Raw genomic sequence first — 24,606 nt, 5'->3', positions numbered from 1 at the left:
TTTTAGTAGAGATGGGGTTTCACCTTGCTGGCCAGGCTGGTCTGGAACTCCTGACCTCAGGTGATACACCTGCTTCAGCCTCCCAAAGTACTGGGATTACAGGCATGACCCACTGCGCCCGGCCTCATTACTGGTTTTTAGTTACTCTTATGGTTATTGGTTGATTAAGATTTTAAACTCCTTCATAAGTCAGTTTTCCTAGAAAAATTATTCTCTATATCTATTTTTTTTTTATTGAGATGGAGTCTTGCTCTATTGCCCAGGCTGGAGTGCAGTGGCATGATCTCCGCTCACTGCAGCCTCCACCTCCCAGGCTCAAGCAGTTCTCCCACCTCAACCCCTGAAGTAGCTGGAACCACAGACACGTGCCACCACGCACAGCTAATTTTTGTCTTTTTAGTAGAGATGGGTTTTCGCCATGTTGGTCAGGCTGGTCTTGAACTCCTGACCTCATGATCTACCCGCCTCGGCCTCCCAAAGTGCTAGGATTACAGGCGTGAGACACCGTGTCCAGCCTCTATTTTTTTTTAGATGGAGTCTCACTCTGTCACCCAGGCTGGAGTGTAGTGTCACAATCTCAGCTCACTGCAACTTCTGCCTCCCAGGTTCAAGAAATTCTCCTGCCTCAGCCTCTCGAGTAGCTGAGATTACAGGTGCCCACCACCGTGCCCACCTAATTTTTGTATTTTTCATAGAGATGAGGGTTCCACCATATTGGCCAGGCTGGTCTCGAACTCCTCACCTCAAGTGATCCACCCACCTCAACCTCCCAAAGTGCTGAGATTACAGGTGTGAGCCACTGTGCCTGGCCCTATTCTATGTATCTATATCTGTGCTGTCCAGTATGATAGCCACTAACCATCTGAGACTATTAAGCACTTGAAATGTAACTAGTCCAAATTGAGATGTGACATATGTAAAATACCACTGGATTTTAATTTTTTAAAAAATCTTGATTACAAATTGAAATAACATTTTGGATATATTGGGTTAGATAAAATGTTATTAAAATAATTTTACTTGATTATTTTTGCTTTTTAAAAATGCGATGACCCGGCACAGTGGCTCACACCTGTAAACCCAGCACTCTGGGAGGCCAAAGAGGATGGATTGCTTGAGCCCAGAAATTTGAGACCAGCCTGTGCAATATGGCGAAACCCCATGTCTACAAAAGAGTGCAAAAATTAGTTGGGTGTGGTGGCACGTATCTTTGGTTCCAGCTACTTCGGCGGTTGAGGTGGGAAGATTGCTTGAGCCTGGGAGGTGGAGGCTGCAGTGAGCAGTGATCACCCCAATGCACTCCAGCCTGAGTGACAGGGCGAAAACCTGTCTCAAAAAGAGACGGGCTGGGAGCGGTGGCTCACGCCTGTAATCCCAGCACTTTGGGAGGCCGAGACAGGCGGATCACCTGAGGTCGGGAGTTCGAGACCAGCCTGACCAACATGGAGAAACCCCGTCTTACTAAAAATACAAGTTCGGCCAGGTGCGGTGGTCAGGCCTGTAATCCCAGCACTTTGGGAGGTCAAGACGGGCGGATCACAAGGTAAGGAGATCGAGACCATCCTGACTAACACGGTGAAACCCCGTCTCTACTAAAAATACACAGAATTAGCTGGGTGTGTTGGCGGGCGTCTGTCACCTGTAGCCCCAGATACTCGGGAGGCTGAGGCAGGAGAATAGCGTGAACCCAGGAAGCGGAGCTTGCAGTGAGCCGAGATTGCACCACTGCACTCCAGCCTGGGTGACAGAGCGAGATTCTGTCTCAAGGAAAAAAAAAAAGAAAAAAGAAAAACTCTCTCTTTGGCATTATTATAGTTATTCCAGGCTCTTTTAGTACTTTTCCATGTGTTTTTCAATTTTTCTTGTTTCTATTTTTTTTTTTTTTTTTTTTTTTTGAGATGGAGTCTCGCTTTGTCACCCAGGCTGGAGTGCAGTGGCACGATCTCGGCTCACTGCAAGCTCCGCCTCCCGGGTTCACGCCATTCTCCTGCCTCAGCCTCTCCGAGTAGCTGGGACTACAGGCGCCCGCCACCACGCCCGGCTAATTTTTTGTATTTTTAGTACAGATGGGGTTTCACCGTGTTAGCCAGCATGGTCTCGATCTCCCGACCTCGTGATCCGCCCGCCTTGGCCTCCCAAAGTGCTGGGATTACAAGCGTGAGCCACCGCGCTCGGCCTCTTGTTTCTAATACATGATTTAGGCTATAAATGCTCTGAAAACCACTTAGGCTGTGTAGCAGTTTTCCTATGTAGCACATTCTCTCATTCATTTCTGAACAGCCTGTGGATCTCCTTTAGAACTGATTGTATTTTAGTGACATAAGGATAATCACGTTACCAAGAGGTTTCGGACAACAGATATCTATCTATAGCATAGCTAGAAAAATTAAGAAGCAGCAATTTTAATTTTTGACTGTTTCCTCTGACGTGTTTACCGTCACTGCTGCCAGATCTCAGACACTGTATCCAACATTCTACTTCTGAGGCAGGATTCTGTATTCTATTTCTGGTTGCCAGAGCCTTCAGTTTACACAGTACTAAGATGAGACTGAAGCAAGGATCATTTCTGTGGTACCTCTATCTGGACAAAATATACTGCTTATTATCCGTGAGAAATGTGAAGGCTTTGGCAGAATATTTTCACATTCTGGATGTGCACGGCAAGAACACCTTGAATGGTCAGTAACTCAGACATGTCTCCTCTGGGTCCTTACCTGGGTTTTAGCTAATGTATAAGAAAACTTGCAGAGCCAGAAACTATATTGTTAGTACATTTTTTTTTTTTTTTTTTTTTTTTGAGATGGAGTCTCGCTCTGTTGCCAGGCTGGAGCGCAGTGGAGCAGTCTCAGCTCACTGCAATCTCTGCCTCCAGGGTTCAAGCAATTCTCCTGCCTCAGCCTCATAAGTAGCTGGGATTACAGGTGTCTGCCACCACGCCCGGCTAATTTTTTGTATTTTTAGTAGAGACAGGGTTTCACCATGTTGGCCAGGCTGGTCTCGAACTCCTGACATCAGGTGATCCGCCTGCCTCAGCCTCCCTAAGTACTGAGATTACAGGTGTGAGCTACCACACCCGGCCTGTTAGTAAATATTTTATCTTCTAGTTGAAGCACAGAGAGAAGTTGCCAACTCAGAATTGACACTGGGGACAGTTCAGCCGGGAGGAGAAAATGCAGACTGTGGTGGAATCCTGGCTCCACACCCATTATTCCTTGGTGATGTAGATAACACGTCATCGCCCTCTCTAAGTCTCATTTTCCTCATCTAGAGGTGAGGCTTCTCATAATGGAGTCCATCTCATAGTTGGAAAAAAAAAAAGATAATGAGATAATGTATGGCAAATGCTTAGCACAGTGTCTGACACATCGTAACGACTTAATAAGTGTTTGTTATTATTGTAATTATTATTCTTGGGAGCCGAGCCCCACTCAGGCATTAACTCTGGAGACCCCTCAGCAAGACTTCTTATCTGTCATGTGGGGAGTTTGAATCTGATGAGCTGCAGGATTCCTTCTACTTATTGGTACTTGTGAATGACCAAATAAATAAATAAAGAAGCTGCAGATCTCAGCCGTGCTTGTTGAGTTCACAAACTAATAGAAGTCCAATCAAAACACATGAGGTTATTTTTAGGACTGAGTAGAAATAAGGTATCCTATCCATTCACTCGTTCTGACCTCAGAGAGAGAAATGTCATTTGTGAGTAAGGGGTTCCTCCATCATGATTTTAAGGAGTTCATTCAATTTTTAAAAACAGTAAAAAGAGGACACCTTCTTTCTCTCTTTACATAGAGATTTATGTACAGTATGTTGCCAAATCTTCGCAATAACCCTGCCCCAGATAAGGCAGCTGCAGGGGACCTAGTTGTAAATAAAAGGCTGAGATGGAAACGCAGGGCTGTCTGCCTGCAAAGCCCACACTAAGTCTAGCTGGGATGCTTGAGGAGTCTAAGCTGCTTGGTAACCAGATCACTCCCTGCTGATGCAGTACCCAGGAGGTAACGCCATGCTCATGTCTTCTGGTCACAGAGGGACTGGAGAGTGACCTGGAAGGGTGAAGGCACAGCCTTTATGTTTGCCTTCCTGTGGGGGAATGACTTAGGGCCTTGGAGACTTGGATGAGCCAGAGTCCACAGGTTTCAAAACAGTCTTTTATTTATTTATTTATTTATTTATTTATTTGGGACGGAGTCTCGCTCTGTCGCCCAGAAGTGCAGTGGCCCAATCTTGGCTCATTGCAACCTCCACCTCCCAGGTTCAAGCGATTCTCCTGCCTCAGCCTCCTGAGTAGCTGGGACTACAGCTGTGCACCACCACACCAGCTAATTTCTGTATTTTTAGTAAAGACGGGAGGGGTTTCACTACGTTGGCCAGGCTAGTCTCTGTTGGCCAGGCTAGTCTTGAACTCCTGACCTCAAGTGATCCGCCCACCTCAGCCTCCCAAAGTGCTGGGATTACAGGCATGAGCTATCACATCTGGCCTCAAAACAGTCTTTGTTAAGTAGCTACTAAGTTGCACATGGAAACATTTCTCAAGGAGCAACTACACAAACATCGCTGTGCATATATATGGTGTGTTGTTTCCAGGTGCTCATATCCAGGGAGGTGTGGAGAAGGAACATCAAGAGGCCGTCAGAAGCCCTCACATCATGACATTGTGACTACTGATTTGCTTGCTTTTAGCTGGCTTCAGCTGGGACTCCACATTACACAGATATGTTTTACGTATTCAGTGGAGACATTTCTTTTCTTTTCTTTCTTTGAGATGGAGTTTCACTCTTGTTGCTCAGGCTGGAGTGCAATGGCGTGATCTCGGCTCACTGCAACCTCCGCCTCTCGGGTTCAAGCGATTCTCCTCCTGAGTAGCTGGGATTACAGGCGTGCGCCACCACGTCCAGCTAATTTTGTATTTTTAGTAGAGACGGGGTTTCTCCATGTTGGTCAGGCTGGTCTCGAACTCCTGACCTCAGGTGATCCTCCTACCTCGGCCTCCCAAAGTGTTGAGATTACAGGTGTGAGCCACCGCGCCTGGCCAGTAGAGCCATTTCTTATGCAGGAGATAGTTTCTATAATCAGTAAGGGGAAACACATGTAGATAAATGTAAAAATCCCTTGTTACTGTGATTTGTACATAACAACTGTAGACAGCCACACACCACTGTATAAGTGTATTGCCATGTTTGTTTTTTTCATATTTTATTCATGATTAATGAGTGGAATGGCAGGCAAAAAACTTCTCTGCATTTGGTTTGCAACAAGATCTTGAAAATGAAAACAACAAAGAAGAAAACAACAAAAAACTTCCCAGTTCTTTAAAGAGTTTTTCAGTATTTTTTCTTCTGAATGTATATGATTAAATATGCATTAACTAATGCACAAAAGATAAGAGTTATCACCATGGAAAAAAACACCACAGTCAGGCAAATCCACACTCGAACCCCAGCTCTGCCACTTACTATGTGAGACACAACTTTTTTTTTTTTAAACAGAGTTTCACTTTTGTTGCCCAGGCTGGAGTGCAATGGTGCAATCTTGGCTCATCACAACCTCCGCCTCCTGGGTTCAAACAATTCTCCTGCCTCAGCCTCCCAAGTAGCTGGGATTACAGGCATGCACCATCATGCCCGGCTATTTTGTATTTTTAGTAGAGACGGGTTTTCTCCATGTTGGTCAGGCTGATCTCGAACTCCTGACCTCAGGTAATCCGCCTGCGTCACCCTCCCAAAGTGCTAGGATTACAGGCATGAGCCACCATGCCCAACGTGAGGCACACCTTTGCTGCTCAATGTGTGGTCCTCAGATTAGCCGCAGCCACATCACCTAGGAGCTTGGAGAAATGGGCAGTCTCAAGTTCCATGCCAGATTTCTTGAATCAGAATCTGTAGTTTTACAATATCCCCCAAGTGACTGGTATCCCCATTATAGTTTGAGAAATGCTAATATAGACTAATTGATATTTGAGACTTACTATAGAGGGTATTGTGTCTGGAGTTGGTTCCTTCTGATGCGTTCGTGGTCTCCCTGACTTCAAGAATGAAGCTGCAGACTCTTGCATTGAGTGTGACAGCTCTTAAAGGTGGCACAGACCCAAAGAGTAAGCAGCAGCAAGATTTATTGTGAAGAGCAAAAGAACAAAGCTTCTACAGTGTCGAAGGGGACCCAAGCGGGTTGCCTCTGCTGGCTGGGGGTGGCCAGCTTTTATTCCCTTATTTGTCCCTGCCCACGTCCTGCTGATTGGTCCATTTTACAGAGCGCTGATTGGTCCATTTTACAGAGTGCTGATTGCTGCATTTACAATCCTTTAGTTAGACACAGAGCGCTGATTGGTGCATTTACAATCCTTTAGCTAGACACAGAGTGCTGATTGGTGTGTTTTTACAATCATCTTGTAAGACAGAACTCCAAGTCCTCGCTTGACCCAGGAAGTCTAGCTGGCTTCACCTCTCAGTATGATGCCACTTTCTCTGTAGGGTTGTCAGGATTTAGTGAAATGTGGCATTTAAAGTGCCTAACATGGCTGGGTGCACTGGCTCACACCTATAATCTCAGCAGTTTGGGAGGCAGAGGCAGGTGGATTGCTTGAGCCCAGGAGTTCGAGACCAGTCTGGGCAACATAAGGAGACCCCATCTCTACAAAAAATTAAAAAATTACCTGGACATGGTGGCATGCACCTGTGGTCCCAGCTACTTGGGAGGCTGGGGTGGGAGGATCATTTGAGCCTGGGAGGTTGAGGCTGCAGTGAGCTGTGAATGTGCCATTGCACTCCAGCCAAAAAATAAATAAAGTGCCTAACACATAAGGTGGTAAATAAGGTTTGTTCCCTTCCCCCTACAGCCAAATGCATTTGCTTTATACAAGCATGACGCACATCAAGGCGTTTATAGACGGGGAATGACTTTTGTTGTTGTTTTTGAGACGGAGTCTTCCTCTGTCGCCCAGGCTGGGGTGCAGTAGCACGATCTTGGCTCACTGCAACCTCCGCCTCCCGGGTTCAAGCAATTCTCTGCCTCAGCCGTCCAGGTAGCTGGGACTACAGGTGCACGCCACCACGCCTGGCTAATTTTTGTATTTTTAGTAGAGACAGGGTTTCACTATATTGGCTAGGCTGGTCTCAAACTCCTGACCTCGTGATTCGCCCGCCTTGGCCTCCCAAAGTGCTGGGATTACAAGCATGAACTACCGCGCCTGGCCAAGGGGGAATGATTTTTTATTCCTCATTTTAATTATCTCAAGGAAAGGCCCAGGAAAAATGTCAGCATCTCCAAGAAAGTGTTCTCAGTCCCCAGTGAGAATTAAGCTCTCCTTTCATACATGAGGAGCACTTTGTGCCCGTTTTATATGTTAGCACCTTGCCTTTTATCAGTGCTGTGTGCATATCTGTCTGCTCCATGGACTGTGTGAGCTGGGGGCAGGATCCAAGCCCTGTCCACGATCTCATTCTCCACAACTCCAGGTCCAGTGCTTTTCCACAAGCTAGGGTGATGAAGGTTTCAGGAACTGTAGAAAGTACAGTGGCAAAGCCAGAAACAAAATGTTATCATCATTCTTCCTAGATCAACAAGCTTCCAACATCACTACCGTTTACATGGCTTCTAGCTGTTTAGCATTTTGGAACTATATCCAAATAACACATCTCCTCACCTGCCCACCTTAACAGATGTGCTGTTCTATCACTTCCTTCATCATGTGACTGACTTGAAAAAGGCACAGATCAACATTGTGTTTGACATGCTGGACTGGAACGCTGTGGGCGAGATCGGCTTTGAGCAGTTCTACATGCTGGTGTGCATGCTGCTGGCCCACCAGGCAAGTAGCCGCGCGGCTGCTGCCATCCTCTTGCTGATGGGATCACTGAATTAGGAATGCATCAGTTTTCTTCCTTTCACTAAAAAGAGGAAGAAAAGATGGATGGTGGGGAAAATGAGTTTTGGTTCCTGAATCGTTCAGGTTTTTCAACAGCCTCTCCCTGCTGCAGCCCCAGCCTCTTGGCCGTCCTCCTACTCTGCCTCTCCTCGTAGAGGACAGATGTGGCCCATCGCATCCCTTCTTGGCATTCCTTTCCTCACTCGGTCTAGCTGGTGATTTTCAGAGAATCACCAGTTAGCTCAAGTGCCTCACTCCTTCAATGATCCTTTTTCTCAGAGAACCTTCTGAGGTATTTTCTTACCATATATACATTTCCAGTATGTACTTACCCAGTTCCCCCTTTTTTTGGGTGAGACTGAGTCTCAATCTGTGGCCCAGGCTGGAGTGCAGTGGCGCGATCTCAGCCCACTGCAACCTCCACTATCTGGGTTCAACAGATCAAGTAGCTGGGACTACAGGTGAACAACCCCACACCTGGCTAATTTTTGTATTTTTAGTAGAGATGGGGTTTCACCATGTTGGCCAGGCTGGTCTCAAACTCCTGACCTCAAGTGATCCGCCTGCCTCGAGCCTCCCAAAGTGCTGGGATTATAGGTGTGAGCTACCACACCCGGCCTCAGTTCCCATTTTTTTGAGGGAAGGAGGTCATCATTTAATTACCCATGCCATGATGTTTCAGAGGACTTTCACTGAATGTAAGGAAATGCATTATAGTAACTAGGGTTCCATCTAGCAGAATTGATTATTACAAGTGGCAGAATTCAAGTTCCTTTTGAATGCAGATGCTGAAGTGGGACTTGCTGCTTTGATGATAGAACCCTTTCAGCCCTGAGCTTCTGATTTTCTCTTTTGCTTTTAGCTCTCTAGGGAAGGGGCTGGTGAAGATATGTCTTGAGGAAACAAGTTTAGAAAGCAGCATCGACAACACTGTTGCTCATCTCACCTATTTCTCTTGCAATAGAACCATTTGGAAGGACAGTTTATGTGTCGTCATTCCCGGCCTGTCTTTGACCTGCTTGACCTGAAAGGGGATCTGAGAATTGGTGCAAAACACTTCGAAATGTACAGATTTCTCTTCAATATTCAAAAACAGGAACTCAAAGATCTCTTCCATGAATTTGACATTACAGGTGACAATGTAAGTACAGATCCAAAATGTGGCATCTGTGTGGCAGTCTCTTCCCATAAGCAGAGAAAAATGTCCTACTACATATAGGAGAGATGGGAGAGGAGGAGGGTGGGAAAAACCTACTCAAATAAGCATATTGCATGGCACTAGGATCAGAAAAAAACTTAACAGACTTATGGGCCCTTGAAGAGAAAGGGTGGACTAACTGCTATTATCATGGCCAGGCTCGGAGGCTCATGCCTGTAATCCCAGGACTTTGGGAGGCCGAGGCAGGAAGATCACCTGAGGACAGGAGTTTGAGACTAGCCTGGCCAACATTGTGAAACCCTGTCTCTACTAAAAATACAAAAATACAAAAATTGGCCAGGCGTGGTGGCTTATGCCTATAATCCCAGAACTTTGGGAGGCCGAGGTGGGCGGATCACCTGAGACCGGGAGTTTGAGACTAGCCTAACCAATATGGAGAAACCCTGTCCCTACTAAAAATACAAAATCAGCCAGGCGTGGTGGCACATGCCTGTAATCCCAGATACTTGGGAGGCTGAGGCAGGAGAATCGCTTGAACCCGGGAGGTGGAGGTTGTGGTGAGCCCAGATCATGCCACTGTACTCCAGCCTGGGCAACAAGAGGGAAACTCCGACTTAAAAACAACAACAACAAAAATTAGCCAGGCGTGGTGGCAGGTGCCTGTAATCCCAGCTACTTGGGAGGCTGAGGCAGGAGAATCACTTGAATCCGGGAGGCGGAGGTTGCAGTGAGTCGTGATCACACCATTGCACTCCAGCCTGGGTGACACAGGGAGACTCCATCTCAAAAAACAAACAAACAAAAAATGCTACATCATATAATATGGATACAAAATTATACTTTGGAGGAAATATAATAATATGACAGTAGTTTGGTGTTGGGGGAAGAGTTTGTAGATTTGAATTAAACAGGAAGAGATTATATGATGAATGGGAGCATGTGAGAATAACCCTAAGGGCTGGGCACTGTGGTGTGCACCTGTAGTCCCAGCTCCTTGGGAGGCTGAGAAGGGAGGATCGCTTGAGCCCAGGAGTTCCAGGCCAGCCCGGGCAACATAGTGGGATCCTGTCTCAAAAAAAAAATTCCTAAGAGAAAGCTACGGTGAAGACAGTGAATACTGCCTATTTAAAGAGGAAATCCACATTGGGGAAACAAGTGGCAGCTAAGGTTGAAAACAATGATCACACTGTGAACAAGCTTAGATGCCAGCCTGAAGCCTCTGGACTTCACATGGTAATGGTCGGTGAAAAAAGTAATTGCAGTTTTTGCTATTGAAAGTTGGCAGGCTGGGGTTGGGTGCGGTGGCTCATACCTGTAATCCCAGCACTTTGGGAGGCCGAGGCGGGCGGATCATGAGGACAGGAGATCGAGACTATCTTGGCTAACACGGTGAAACCCCGTCTCTACTAAAAATACAAAAAAAACTAGCTGGGCGTGGTGGCGGGTGCCTGTGGTCCCAGCTACTCGGGAGGCTGTGGCAGGAGAATGGAGTGAACCCAGGAGGCGGAGCTTGCAGTGAGCTGAGATCACGCCACTGCACTCCAGTCTGGGCTACAGAGTGAGACTTCATCTCAAAAAAAAAAAAAAAAAGTAATGACAAAAGCCGCAATTACTTTTGCCTTTTGTACCAACCTAATGGAAGAAAGTGACCTTTGTGCTGGGCACCATGGCTCATGACTGTAATCCCAGCACTTTGGGAGGCTGGGGTGGGTAGATCACTTGAGGCCAGGAGTTCAAGATCAGCCTGGCCAACATGGTGAAACCCTGTCTCTACTATAAATACAAGAATTAGCCAGGCGTGGTGGCACACGCTTGTAAGCCCAGTTAGTCGGGAGGCTGAGATGGGAGAATCCCTTGAACCCGGGAGGTGGAGGTTGCAGTGAGCTGAGATCACGCCACTGTACTCCAGCCTGGGTGACCAAGTAAGACCCCGTCTCAAAAAAAAAAGGCCAGGCGCAGTGGCTCACGCCTGTAATCCCAGCACTTTCAGAGGCCGAGGCGGGTGGGTCACGAGGTCAGGAGTTCGAGACCAGCCTGACCAACATGGTGAAACCCCATCTCTACTAAAATACAAAAATTAGCCGGGGATGGTGGTGTGCATCTGTAATCCCAGCTACTCAGCAGGCTGAGGCAGGGGAATCACTTGAATCCGGGAGGCAGAGTTGCAGTGAGCCAAGATAGCGCCATTGCACTCCAACCTGGGCGACGGAGAGGGACTCTGTCTCAAAAAAAAAAAAAAAGTAACCCTTGTTCCTTTAGCATCTACAATAGACTCTATTCCTGGGTACTCAACTACAATCAGACTATAATTATGTCCCAATTACTGAGTGTTTTTAATTTTCCAAGTTTTTAAAATAGAAATGAATATAATCCTGCTATCATATTTAACAAAGTATCATGTTTTTCCTGAAATAATTTTTCTTTCTTTCCCCCCTAACCAAAGCGTCTTAATTATCAGGAATTTAAGCTGTATACAATCATCTACATTGACAAATTACAGAAGAGGCAGAAAACAGAGGAGAAAGAAAAAGGAGAGAGAAAGAGAAGTCTCTACTCAAAGAAAATGTCACATCAAGTAGATGCAAAAGCCGAAAACGTTTCTTGGAAAAAAATGGCATCTGAAAGTACAGAACATGAACATTGATGAAGACTGTTAACATGTCTAAAAATTAATTCAGAGCATCAAAGTAGGTATCTTTATAATGACTTTTTTTTTTTTGAGACTGACTCTTGCTCTATCACCTAGGCTATAGTGCAGTGGCATGATCTGGGCTCACTGCAACCTCTGCCTCCTTGGTTCAAGTGATTCTCATGTCTCAGCCTCCCGAGTAGTTGGGATTGCCACCATGCCCAGCTAATTTTTTTTTTTTTTTTTTTTTTTTTTTTTTTTTTTTGAGACGGAGTCTCGCTCTGTCGCCCAGGCTGGAGTGCAGTGGCGCAATCTTGGCTCACTGCAAGCTCCGCCTCCCGGGGTTCACGGCATTCTTCTGCCTCAGCCTCTCCGAGTAGCTGGGACTACAGGCGCCCGCCACCACGCCCGGCTAATTTTTTTTTTTTTTTGTATTTTTAGTAGAGACGGGGTTTCACCATGGTCTCGATCTCCTGACCTCATGATCCGCCTGCCTCGGCCTCCCAAAGTGCTGGGATTACAAGCGTGAGCCACCGCGCCCGGCCTGATTTCATGCTTTCAAGTGTGACAAATGTAATGAGCAGCCAAAACTTGTCTTCCCCACAATGGTACCAGAAAAACAAACCCAACTCAATATACTTGACCTGTGATCTAGGGATAATGGTATCTACCTCATGGAATTGTGAAAAACAAAAAGATGCAACGCATCTCACAACAGTGCTCTTCCCTTCCTTTGATTTGGTGAAGAGTTTGCAGTTAGAGACTAGGCATAGTTCCAAGGTGCCCCACTAAGCTCATCTTGGTATAAACCGTTTCTGCCTCTTGTGGCAGCTTCGATGGCTTTTGCCACCCGACAGCCTTGGGATCTAGGCATGGTTTTGGGAGAAGAAATTACAGTGAGGTCTCAGGAAGGCTTCTCTCTCCTACCCTTCCAGAGGGGTCCTGAGATATATAAAGGATAACCATGGCCAGGCTTAGTGGCTCAAGCCTGTAACCCCACCACTTTGGGAGGCTGAGGTGGGTGGATCACTTGCACTCAGGAGTTCAAGACTAGCCTGGGCAACATGGTGAGGCCCTGTCTCTATTAAAACCAAACCAAAACAAAAGGGTAACCATGGATATGTATTTTTTCAGACATGGTCTCTAAAGCAATGAAAATACTATACTCTTTATTGTTTCAGAATGGGGGCAGGGAGAAAAGATGGCCAAAGATAATAGGTATATATAGGTACTGATTTAGGCTAATTTAAAACCACATCAAATGACTGAAGTTTCAGGAATGAGCAGCTTTATGAAAGTTTTCCCCTCCACTCTGGAAACCATTAGGTTGGCTATAAAAGGTATAATTAACCGTCAGATTTTTTTTTTTTTTTAAATGGAGATTTGCTCTTGCTGGAGCACAATGACACAATCTTGGCTCACTGCAACCTTCACCTCCCAGTTCAAGCGATTCTCCTGCCTCAGCCTCCTGAATAGCTGGGATTACATACACTCGCCACCATGCCCGGCTGTTTATATTTTTAGTAGAGATGGGGTTTCACCATGTTGGCCAGGCTAGTCTTGAACTCCTGACCTAAGGTGATCTGCCTGCCTTGGCCTCCCAAAGTGCTGGGATTACAGGCGTGAGCCACTGCAGTGCCCGGCCCAACTATCAGATTTTTAAAATGTTCTTCAAGAGCATTTTCCTAAACTGGATACTTCTAGAGTGGTATCAGGAAACTGAGCATCTCTCTTAACTGCTCACACTGAAACTTAGTGTCAAAACGAAAATTCAAACGCACCACTTCAGTGATATTCTTTTGGGACTAGTAGTACAATTTATAAAACAATCTACTAATGTACACTGTAGGATTTTTTCACAATTACATTTTATGACAAAAAATTTTAAATGTGTTTGTAGGTATGTGTGTAGATGCTTCAACTTAAGTTTCACCATTTCCACAGTGAATTAACCCATCAGATTGTGCTTTTAAGGGTAGAGTTTACTAGACAATGTACATTTAGGTATGTTTTTGGATGGTACCAACACTCTGTATTATTACTAAGTCATAGTTGCATTAAAATGTTTTGGTCAACCAAGTGTGTTCAGGTGGCCTGAGCCTTGGGGAGAGAGCAGCACCTGCAGAGGTAGGGGAATGCAGGCCTGATGGGAGGGAGGGCTTACCCAGCTACAGTTTCAGCTCAGGCCCACAGACTGGTTCCTCCATAATCTACATCCGCTACAAAGAGGGAAGACATTTGGAGGAAGCTAACTATAAATCAAGTGAGATCATTTATTAGGTTGGTGCAAACGGAACTGCAGTTTTTGCCACTGGCATTAAAAGCATTAAACGCAATGGCAAAACTCCGATCCCCTTTGCACCAACTCGACATCTTCCACCAGTCCTTAGAGTTCATGTCTTACCATCTTAAGCCTCATACCAAAGACAATGATTAGAAAGAGCCAAATGAACTGTGCTGACATCTGCTGAGTGGGACAGTTACCCACCTTGGCAGCCTACAGAACCAGGAGGATGAGAGGAGCCACAAGAGACCCAAACAGACATCACAGAAGATTGGCTAGAGCAACAGAGGTTATCAGCTTCATTCTTTCCTCTCTATAAGTGAAAACACTAAATTACAGTATTTGAGAGTTGGAGGTAGACACAATGTATATTTGCTAATTTGTCCCATTAATAAGAAAAGACCATTAAAAAACTATAGTGTCTTAAAAACTTGTCATAAAATAAGGATTTTTTTCACATCAGTGGGGAAAAGATAGATAAAAGTTATTCAGTAAGTATTATTAGGAAAAGTGGGGTAGCTATTTAGAAAAATAATAAATGTGGATTGCTACCCTACTTCTTTCACCAAAATAAATTTCATATAACAAGGAAACCAAAAAGGAAACACACAAGAAACATTTTTATAACTTGGACTGGGGAAACATTTTTATAACCTCAGACTGGGGAAGATCTTTTGAGGTTAAGAAAAAAATCCAGAAACTGTAAAATAAGAGACTGACAGAGCTGACCATGAAAAACTTAAAATTTGCACATGGTAAATTCCACACAAACAAAAGAAATGACAACACATGATAGAAAAAAACTAATGTCCTAAATATAGAATGGGTACTCACAAGTCGAGAGTAAAGACCAAAATGCAATAGGAATATGGGCAAACAGAACATTCACAGAATAAAAAAAAATGGCCTTAAAATATAGTAAAATGTTAAACTTTGCTCCTAAGGAAAATACAAAGCAAAACCACAGGACGAAGTTTTTACTTATCAGATTGTGAGATCAGAAAGGTGGTTAGGGTGTAGGAAAATTAGAGCAGTCATATTGCTGTAGTGTGAGGATTAACTGGTAAAATCGCTTTGGAGGACAAGTCACATAAATCTATAGAATGCAATTCCTACATCTATGTATACAAAGATCTTACCTATATAAAAGGAAACTCATTGCAGCATGGTTCGCAGTAGCAAAACTAGGAACAGCAAAGCTGACCAGAATAGAGACTGATGTAATTGTGCTATGCCCAGACCATGGAGTACCACGGCACCTATGAAGAAGAATGATGCAGATCTAGATCTATGTATGCGGAATGATCTCTGAGGTTTACCATTTTACAAAAAAACCAAAGGTGTAGAATAGTATATGTATTTATGGAAAAAAATGAGGTGGAGTGAATATAGCCATATACACTATAAGAGTGGTTCTCGAGTGTGCCTCCCAGATCAGCAGAAGCAGCACAACCCGGGACCTTTTAAGCATGCAAGTTATAGGGCAACACCCAGATCTACTGACTGAGAACATCTGAGAAAAAGGTCAATCTGTTTTAGTAAGCTTCCAGATGATTCTGATGCATGCTCAAGTTTAAAGACACCCAGAAAATGGTCAAAGTTGTTGCCTCTGGGAAGGAGAAACAGAAGAGCGACAGTAGTGAAAGACTCTTTTCACCTTGATATATCTGGCTTCTTTTTCCATGGGTGTGTATTGCCTACTTCATCAAGTTATGAAGTATCACCTACTTTACGTGAAATTTCCCCGGGCTGGAGTAAAACGGCATGATCATGGGTCACTGCAGCCTTGACATCCCAGCTCAAGCGATCCTCCCAACTCAGCCTCCCAAGTAGCTGGGACTACAGATGTGCTCTATCACGCCTGGCCAATTTTTAAATTTTTAGTAGAGATGCGGTTTCCTCTACGTTGCCCAGGCTGGGTCTTGAACTCCTGAGCCCAAGCAGTCCTCCCGTCTTGACCTCCCAAAGTGCTGGGATTACAGGCATGAGCCACGGCACCCGGCCAGCATGATTCTTAAAAAAGAAAAACAAAAACACAACAACCTATTTTAGACCAAGATTTCAGTGCAGAAGATGAAGCACATTTATAAATGACCATGTATGACTTGGCATAGCAGAGCCTAAGTTTGGCAATAATGAACCTGTTATTTATTGAGCAGAGGTTTTAAAAAGGAGGAAAACCGTCACAATTCTCACTTGGAATGAGGCAATTACCCTTATAGAGAGTAAAAACAATTAGAAACCAATAATAAAGGCAAAGACAAAGAGAAAAATTGAACTTTTTTTTTTTTTTTTAAAAAGCACATAAACCCTACATACTAAAATTATACACATCAAGTACTGGTCCAATCTTATATCAATCTATTTACAAATAAACAGCACCATGGTTTTCCCACCTAGGTTAGTTAAACATGCCCAGAGAATTGTTATTCAAAGTATATGTTCCTTTAAAATAAAATAAACTCTTAAAAAGAGAGCTCAAATCCTCAACAAAGACCTTTTACCAATTGATATCATAGATATTGATGACATCAGCAAATTTGCTTAAGAAAAAACAGTTTTAAACACTTTTTCTTTTCCAGTTGACAAACTTTGAGAAGTGCTGCTATTCGATGTGGCACACAAATGAACAAAAACTTTGATGACAGGAGCAATATACTGAATTACCCTAATATCTCCACCTCTAAACATAAAAAAATTCTCCTTTGGGATTAATGCTGTGGTCTTCACTTGAATTTAGATTCAATCATCAGCAAATTTAAATTAGATATAGCCACAATCTTTAAAATGCTTGCATAAAAATAAGGAAGTAGTTAAAGCTCTCAGAAACATGATGTTACAATTACAGATATATTTAATCAGGCAATAGGAAATTCAATACCATTTAAACATTACATTTAAACTAATTAGCAGTTTCATTTCATCATTAAAATTAATAATGCACTTCACACCCAAACAGGTGTGGAGGGCTGACATTGTCCAACCCAGAACAGCGTTAAATGCCTTCTTGCCTGTACTTTTCCATCTCATGGATTCTCAGGGGCACGGTGGTCATATGTTAGCCCCCCCTTCTCACTTATGGAACCAACTTTTAAAAGGCTCCAAATTAAACCTAACTCTTGGCAGCTTTACTCCAGTCATAGTATAGAAGAATCAGGTTATCTCCCTGGATTTTTCAGTCCCCTAATCTAACTTGCAAAAGGCTCTTAATTTGCTTCTTTGCTAAAAAAGATGAGGGAGGAAAATTGTCATCTACCATGACTAGAGGTAACAGTGAACTGGAAAGCACTAAGGTATAAAGCAATGTTTCATTATTTGGTCTCACTGCTAATGTTTATGTGACACCAGTAAACCTTTCACACTTATAAATTTTGAGTTGAAATTTCCTCTAAAAGACTGAAAATAGGCACAGTTCTCCCAGGCACAGATAGAATACGCTTTCCTTACACCCCTCCATGCAAAGTGGAGGAGATCATTTACTTTATTCACTTGAGTGGGAACAGCTATACTTGATTTTGGTGTCTCCTGACCCAGGAACCATGCATTTGGGGGTTATACTTAGCTATGAAAAGTTCCAAGCAGAATAGATAGATCAATGAAGGTACTATATAGTAGTGACCTTCTAAGCCTGGATATAAAAACGGCTTCGTTATACAGACCTTTCAAAATACTTATGCAGCAAGATGGCAGCAACTTTTCAACTGAGTATCTGTTGAAACTCAGAGACCTGACTGTATTGATGAAATTATTGCCTAGTGTTCCAGAAGGATGCCTGCCACTAATGTGCTGGAAGGCACCAAAATTTAGTGTGAATGTAAATAAGGAGCTCAAGATGTGGGGATGAGGAAAGCAACACTAAAGCACAATTTGCCAGTCTCTACTCATTTATGGCTAAATATTAATTGAGCTAAGAATAAAAAACCAGAATAGAAGCAATCTCAAATACTGCTCTTTTCAGTTTCCATTAACCAAAAAAAAAAAAAAAAAAAAAAAAAAGCTTAAGTTTTATATCCATTATTTATGGTTTCTGGAAATTATAATTTGATATATTTTTCTAAAAAAATTCTGTATTCAAAAAGGTGCTTGGTGCTGTCCTTCATGGATGCAATGTTTCATTTACAGTCCAAGTCACTGAAATATAGCCATTACATAGTTGTTGAGTGTTTTAAAATAAATGGTTATCTATTTCTTAACTGCCTTTCAAATTAGAAATTGTAATTACATGAGTCTCAAAGCCTGGCTCTTTGTGTTTTATTATTTTTGTTGGTCTCCATCACAGATGGAATTTTTCACTGGTAATTCCTCAGAACTAAATCCATTCATAGGGAATTTAGAGCAGTGAAATAGATTTCACGCCATAGAGTAGGAAATGACAACAATAAAAAGGAGCAGAGGGATGTGGGAGCCAGCCAACAGGGCTCAGTTCAGTTCTCCACTGGTGTTGGGTTCTGCACAGGTTGGCTCACTATAACCTGCACAACATAGTCCTTTGGGATCTTCAGCTCTTCGAACTTCATTTTGTCAGTGAGAGGTCTGCCAGAAAAAAACCACCGCTGACTACCTGGTTCCACTCCCTCTGCTGCATGCAACCGTCTCTTCATGTGGAATACTGTGTCTGTGCTGCGAACCACAAGCTTGAGGTCTTTGCCTGTGGAAAGGCGCAAACGAAGCTGACATTCATATCCAGAATTGGGTGGTGGCTCAGGAATATCCAGAGTCTCTATGTCGCTCTTTTCCTCTATCATGTTGATTGGCGGTGCCAAGCAATACACTGGAAGCTGATATCTGTTCCCCAGTTCATCGTAGCACTCTGTAAGTGCACCTTCAGAAAGAGAAGATATGAATAAGAACTTAATCCTTAATGAATGCATTTTTGTTTATATCTCACAAAATGCTTAAGCTTCTCTTGCTAGCATGGCATTGTAGAGGAAAAAATATCACTGTCGGCTGATCATCAATGATGATCAAATCCCATGCACAATTGTTTGAGTATTTAATTTTATATTTACCAGAATGCTAGATCCTTACGCCTATGCTCTTCTAAGTCATTTCTTTCTTTTTTTTTTTTTTTTTTTTTTTTGAGACGGAGTCTTGCTCTGTCGCCCAGGCTGGAGTGTGGAGTGCAGTGGCGCGATCTTGGCTCACTGCAAACTCTGCCTCCCGGGTTCACGGGTTCACGCCATTCTCCTGCCTCAGCCTCCTGAGTAGCTGGGACTACAGGCACCTGCCACCACGCCCGGCTATTTTTTTTTTTTTGTATTTTTAGTAGAGACGGGGTTTCACCGTGTTAGCCAAGACAGTCTCGATCTCCTGGCCTCATGATCCGCCCGCCTCGGCCTCCCAAAGTGCTGAGATTACAGGCATGAGCCACCATGCCCGGCCCTTCTAAGTCATTTCATATCCATTTCACAATTTCAATAAAACAGCATACAACTCAAATGTACTACTACTATTATTAATGCTTACACAAGACTTAGAGAACATTTAAATTACATTAGGATATCTTTTACAGAAACGAATCTGCTACCTTAAACAAGCAAGCAAATAAAAAAAAAATTGATTTCTAAGCTCAATTCACCACAAGTGTTCCAGAGAAGTTTTCTTTTATTCTTTTTCTTTTCATTGAGATGGAGTCTCACTGTGTTGCCCAGGCTGGAGTGCAGTGGCACCATCTTGGCTCACTGCAACCTCTGCCTCCTGGGTTCCAGCGATTTTCCTGCCTCAGCCTTCCGAGTAGCTGGGATTACAGGTGCCTGCTACCACACCCAGCTAATTTTTTGATTTTTAGTATAGACAGAGTTTCACCATGTTGGCCAGGCTGGTCTCGAACTCCTGACCTCAGGTGATCCACCCACCTCAGCCTCCCAAAGAGCTAGGATTACAGGCATGAGCCACCATGCCCAGCCCTAGAGCAGTTTTCTTAGTACCTGGACTTCTTTCTTTCTTTTTGAGACAGAGTCTCACTCTGTTGCCAAGGCTGGAGCGCAGGCATGTGATCTCGGTTCACTGCAACCTCCATTTCCCAGGTTCAAGCAATTCTCCTGCCTCAGCCTCCTGAGTAGCTGGGATTATAGGCGCACACCACCACTCCTGGGTAATTTTTGTATTTTTGGGAGAGACAGGGTCTCACCATGTTGGCCAGGCTGGTCTCAAACTCATGACCTCAAATGATCCACCTGCCTCGGCCTTCCAAAGTGCTGAGATTACAGGCATGAGCCACCATGCCCAGCCCAGTGCCTGGACTTCCTAAATTGAAGCACTTGGCAAGAAGTCCTTAGTCCAGAGATCACAAATTAGAGATGACAGCCTTAGCAGCTGCCACAGATTCATTGCTTATCTATGAGCCTCATTAGTAAAATTACCACAGAAATGACTGAGGTGTTTTATTTAACCCCAATTAATCTATCTAGTACAGAGAAGCTATGGATTAAAAAGGAAAAACAAAAGGGCTATGACATAATGAGCTAGCTCAAGGAAGGGAAAAAGCACTCATGGTTTTAAAAAAAATGCATTAATGGTTAATTTCCTTACAAATCATATATTATAATTTCAAAATCAAAAACAAAATTTTAGAGACAAGGTCTTGCTATGTTGCCCAGGCTGGACTCAAAACTCCTGGGCTCAAGCAATCCTCCTGCCTCCACCTCCTGAGTAGCTGAGAGTAGGTATGTAAACTACATTACAGTTACCAGGACTTCCTTGGGGGAATTTGAAAGCATAACTTTTTTTTGTTTGTTTTCTTTTTTGAGACGGAGTTTCACTCTTGTTGCCTAGGCTGGAGTGCAATGGCGCGATCTCAGCTCACCATCACCTCCGCCTCCTGGGTTCAAGTAATTCTCCTGCTTCAGCCTGCCGAGTAGCTGGGATTACAGGCATGCGCCACCATGCCCAGCTAATTTTGTATTTTTAGTAGAGACAGAGTTTCTCCATGTTTGTCAGGCTGTTCTCAAACTCCCAACCTAGGTGATCTGCTCGCCTTGGCCTCCCAAAATGTTGGGATTACAGGCGTGAGCCACCACGCCCAGCCGAAAGCATAACTTAAATGAACGTTTTAAGGTTATACGTAACATATCCTTTCCCCAAACTAGAATATGATATCAGCTTATTATAAATTTGGATAAAAAACCAAAATGTTGCTGGGCGCAGTGGCTCACGCCTGTAATCCCAGCACTTTGGGAGGCAGAGGTGGGCGGATCACGAGGTCAGGAGATCGAGACCATCCTGGCTAACACAGTGAAACCCCATCTCTACTAAAAATACAAAAAATTAGCCAGGCGTGGTGGCGGGCGCCTGTAGTCCCAGCTACTCGGGAGGCTGAGGCAGGAGAATGGCGTGAACCCGGGAGGCGGAGCTTGCAGTGAGCCGAGATTGCGCCAGCCTGGGCAACAAAGCAAGACTCCGTCTCAAAAAAAAAATGTCTACCAGCTCCAGAACTCTGAGAAATGGTTATCAATGAACAAATGAGTTAATGAACTGGTATTTGTGTTTAATGTCAATAGGATGAAAATATAAGGCATCTGAAATGAGTCTGGAATGGTCACCAACCCAACACAGGTCCAATCTGGTCTGCCTTCTAAATTACATAAGATGGGCTGGGGTGACAGCTTAGTTGGAAAGCAGAACACACATGAATCTTCCCTCTTCTCGGTTTAGCCTCTGCGTATTCACTAATACTATTGTAGAAATGGATCTACTTCAAGCACAGTTGTGATCACTAGCAGTCCCTATACCAGTAACTTCACACTGCCCTTTCCCTTCTGCCCTTCATCCCAGTGAGTCAGGGTTTAGTTTTCAAATCTCTAAAAGGTGAGAGAGAAAAACTCCATGAAGAGTTACAGCTGGATGGTGTATCTTCTTACTCATGCTCTGCCAGTGCTCAATCCATAAGGCTGGAAGTAAGCTATTTAAATGGTTACAGAAGCTCCTGTATTTCAGTATTTTTAGAAACAGTAATTTGTTTTTTATTTAATATGGAATTTTCTAGTTTATTCTTTTTGGCACTTCTTTCTACAAAATTATAATCTGAGTTGTAAATATGGTCTAGTTTTACATTAAACTAAAAATCAGACTTCCTGTTTCTAGTCTGGCATGCAAAAAACTTAGAAGTCGCCACTCCATCCTAACAAGTAAAAGGCTGAGCAAACTGAAAAAATCAACAGATATTCTTAATCTGTGGGAGAAGTAAGGTCACAGGGCAAACCACTGCCCCCGAAATAGGAGAGACAGGCAGGGTAATACAGAGAATCACCATTTACCACAGCAGACACCCAGGAGCTGAAATCTCTGTGGAACCAGTGCAGGGTAGGGAAACCTCAAATGTAACTAAGTCAATTGCTAAAGCTCAGTGTGGACAAGTCTTAGAGAGATATAACTCCATGGGGACTTGGTGAAGGGTGTCTGGGGAGAGTGATACCTTCCTGAGTTTTACCTTCTGAACCTCTACAACTTCCTCATAGTGACAGTCAGAATAATTCCCTGGGTTGGAGGAGGGTGCAAAAGGAACCATTTTTAAATAGGCCAGAGAATTCTGCCCTCAGAAGAAACTAACTAGAGTCTACCCTGCTGGGGTTTTACCAGAGCCTAACTAATTTGGGAGAAGAGAAATACCCAGCTCTAGCCCCTTCTAGCCATCTTGTCCCACCTAAGGTAGGGACTGTGACTGAGAAGCACTGGTCCAGTTCATGATCCAGAGGCAGAGGCTCACAAAAAGACTAAAACCTCCACATTACTGAAGGCCCATTTCACACCGCTCCTGTACATTATGTCCACCTTTCCCAAAAAATTACAAGATGTACCAAAAGGCAAAAAAAAACAAAACAGTTTTTTAGAGCAAGCACAAAACTAGACTCAGATATGGCAGAGGTGTTAGAATGATCAGACTGGGAATTTAAAACATGATTAATATGCTAATGGCTCTAATGGATGAAGTAGACAGCATATAAGAAGAACAAATGGGAATGTAATAAGAGAGATGGAAATTCTAAAAAGAACCAAAAAGAAATGCTAGAGAACAAAACCACTGTAACAGAAATAAAGAACGCCTTTGATGGGCTTATTGGTAACTGAACGTGAATGAGGAAGGAATATCTGAGTTTGATGATATCTCAATAAAAATCTCTAAAACTGAAAAGCAAAGACAAAAAACACCAAAAAACCTTGGGAGGTTGAGGCGGGGGTATCACCTCAGGTCAGGAGTTCGAGACCAGCCTGGCCAACATGGCGAAACCCCGTCTCTACTAAAAATACAAAAATTAGCCGAGCGTGGTGGCGGGCGTCTGTAATAATCCCAGCTACTCAGGAGGCTGAGGCAGGAGAATCGCTTGAACCTGGGAGGTAGAGGGTGCAGTGAGCTGAGATTGCACCACTGCACTCCAGCCTGGGCAACAAGAGCAAGACTGTCTCAAAAAAACAAACAAACAAACAACAACGACAACAAACAAAAACCAAAAAACCCCACTAAATCTAAAAACAAAAAACCCCACCACAAAGCAGAGTATCCAGAAACTGTGGGACAAACCAAGGTGTAACATACACATGATGGGAATAGCAGAGAAGAACAAGATAAAGAAACAGGAAAAATATATGAAACAATTATGACTGAGAATTTTCCAGAGTTAATGTCAAAAAAACTACACACATCTAGGCATATCATTTTCAAACTTCAGGAAATCAAAGATTTAAAAAAAACAAAAAACAAAAAACTCCTGGCCAGACATAGTGATTCACGCCTAAAACTCCAGCACTTTGAGAGGCCAAGGTAGGAGGATTGCTTGAGCCCAGGAGTTTGAGGCCAGCTTGGGCAACATAGGGAAGCCCCATCTCTACGCTCCCCCCATCCAAAAAAAAAGCCAGAGGGGAAAAAAACAGCTTACCCACAGAGGAGCAAAGAAAAGAATTAAATGGCTGGGCACGGTGGCTCATGCCTGTAACCGAGCACTTTGGGAGGCTTTGATGGGCAGAGAGCTTGAGATAGCCTGAGCTGAGGAGTTCAAAATCACCCTGTGCAACATAGTGAGACCCTGTCTCTACAAAAAATACAAAAATTAGTTGTGGTGGTGTGTGCCTGTAGTTCCAGCTACTCAGGAGGCTGAGGTGAGGGGATCACTTGAGCCCAGGAGGTCGAGGGTGCAGTGAGCCGAGATCGTGTCACTGTACTCCAGCCCAGGGAACAGAGACAGACCTTGCCTAAAAAAAGAAAAAAAAACAAAACAAAAAACAAGAACAGAATTACATATTCAACTCCAACTTCTCAGAAACCATGCAAGTATACAGTGAAGTGAATTATCTAAAGCATAGAGAAAACCACCAACCTATAATTCTGTATGCTGTGAAATTATCCTTCAAAACTGAAGGAGATGCAGGGCATGGTGGCTGATGCCTATAATCCCAGCACTTTGGGAGGCCAAGGTGGGTGGATCACCTGAGGTCAGTAGTTCAAGACCAGCCTGGCCAACATGGTGAAACCCTGTCTCTAGTAAAAATACAAAAAAAATTAGCCGGGCCTGGTGGCAGGTGCTTATAATCCCAGCTACTCGGGAGGCAGAGGCAGGAGAGTTGCTCGAACCCAGGAGCGGAGGTTGTAGTGAGCCGAGATTGCGCCATTGCACTCCAGCCTGGGCAACAAGCGCAAGACTCCGTTTCAAAAAAAAAAATTAAAATAAAACAGGCTG

General features: G+C 43.8%; 2 protein-coding genes and 1 long non-coding RNA gene across 7 annotated transcripts in view; 1 reads left to right on the top strand and 2 right to left on the bottom strand.

Annotated features, from left to right (window-relative positions):
- Positions 1 to 2,521: 2,521 nt before the first annotated feature.
- EFCAB9 (EF-hand calcium binding domain 9) lies at positions 2,522 to 11,602 on the top strand. Its single transcript, XM_055284750.2, is given in 5 exon segments — positions 2,522 to 2,678; positions 7,659 to 7,807; positions 8,829 to 9,005; positions 11,467 to 11,583; positions 11,585 to 11,602. Coding segments are annotated over 5 exon segments (597 nt in total). The 5' UTR covers positions 2,522 to 2,542.
- Positions 6,096 to 7,703, bottom strand: LOC134737100 (uncharacterized). The gene is made up of 2 exons (XR_010121673.1): positions 7,643 to 7,703; positions 6,096 to 7,498 (listed from the first exon to the last, which is right to left on the bottom strand). It is a non-coding gene; the product is annotated as an uncharacterized lncRNA (long non-coding RNA).
- A 4,603-nt stretch (positions 11,603 to 16,205) lies between the features above and the next one.
- UBTD2 (ubiquitin domain containing 2) overlaps positions 16,206 to 24,606 on the bottom strand; it is a 77,345-nt gene continuing 68,944 nt past the window's right edge. For all 5 annotated transcript variants that reach the window (XM_055285243.2, XM_055285242.2, XM_055285239.2 and 2 more), the window contains exon 3: positions 16,206 to 18,758. In XM_055285243.2, the coding sequence (XP_055141218.1) occupies positions 18,361 to 18,758 (398 nt within the window). In that variant the 3' untranslated portion in view covers positions 16,206 to 18,360. The remainder of the gene's footprint in view (positions 18,759 to 24,606) is intronic.

Source organism: Symphalangus syndactylus, chromosome 7, assembly GCF_028878055.3.
Source record: "Symphalangus syndactylus isolate Jambi chromosome 7, NHGRI_mSymSyn1-v2.1_pri, whole genome shotgun sequence".
NCBI lineage: Eukaryota > Metazoa > Chordata > Mammalia > Primates > Hylobatidae > Symphalangus > Symphalangus syndactylus.
The sequence above is the reverse complement of the archived record's forward strand: the minus strand, read 5'-3'. Positions and strand labels throughout refer to the sequence as shown.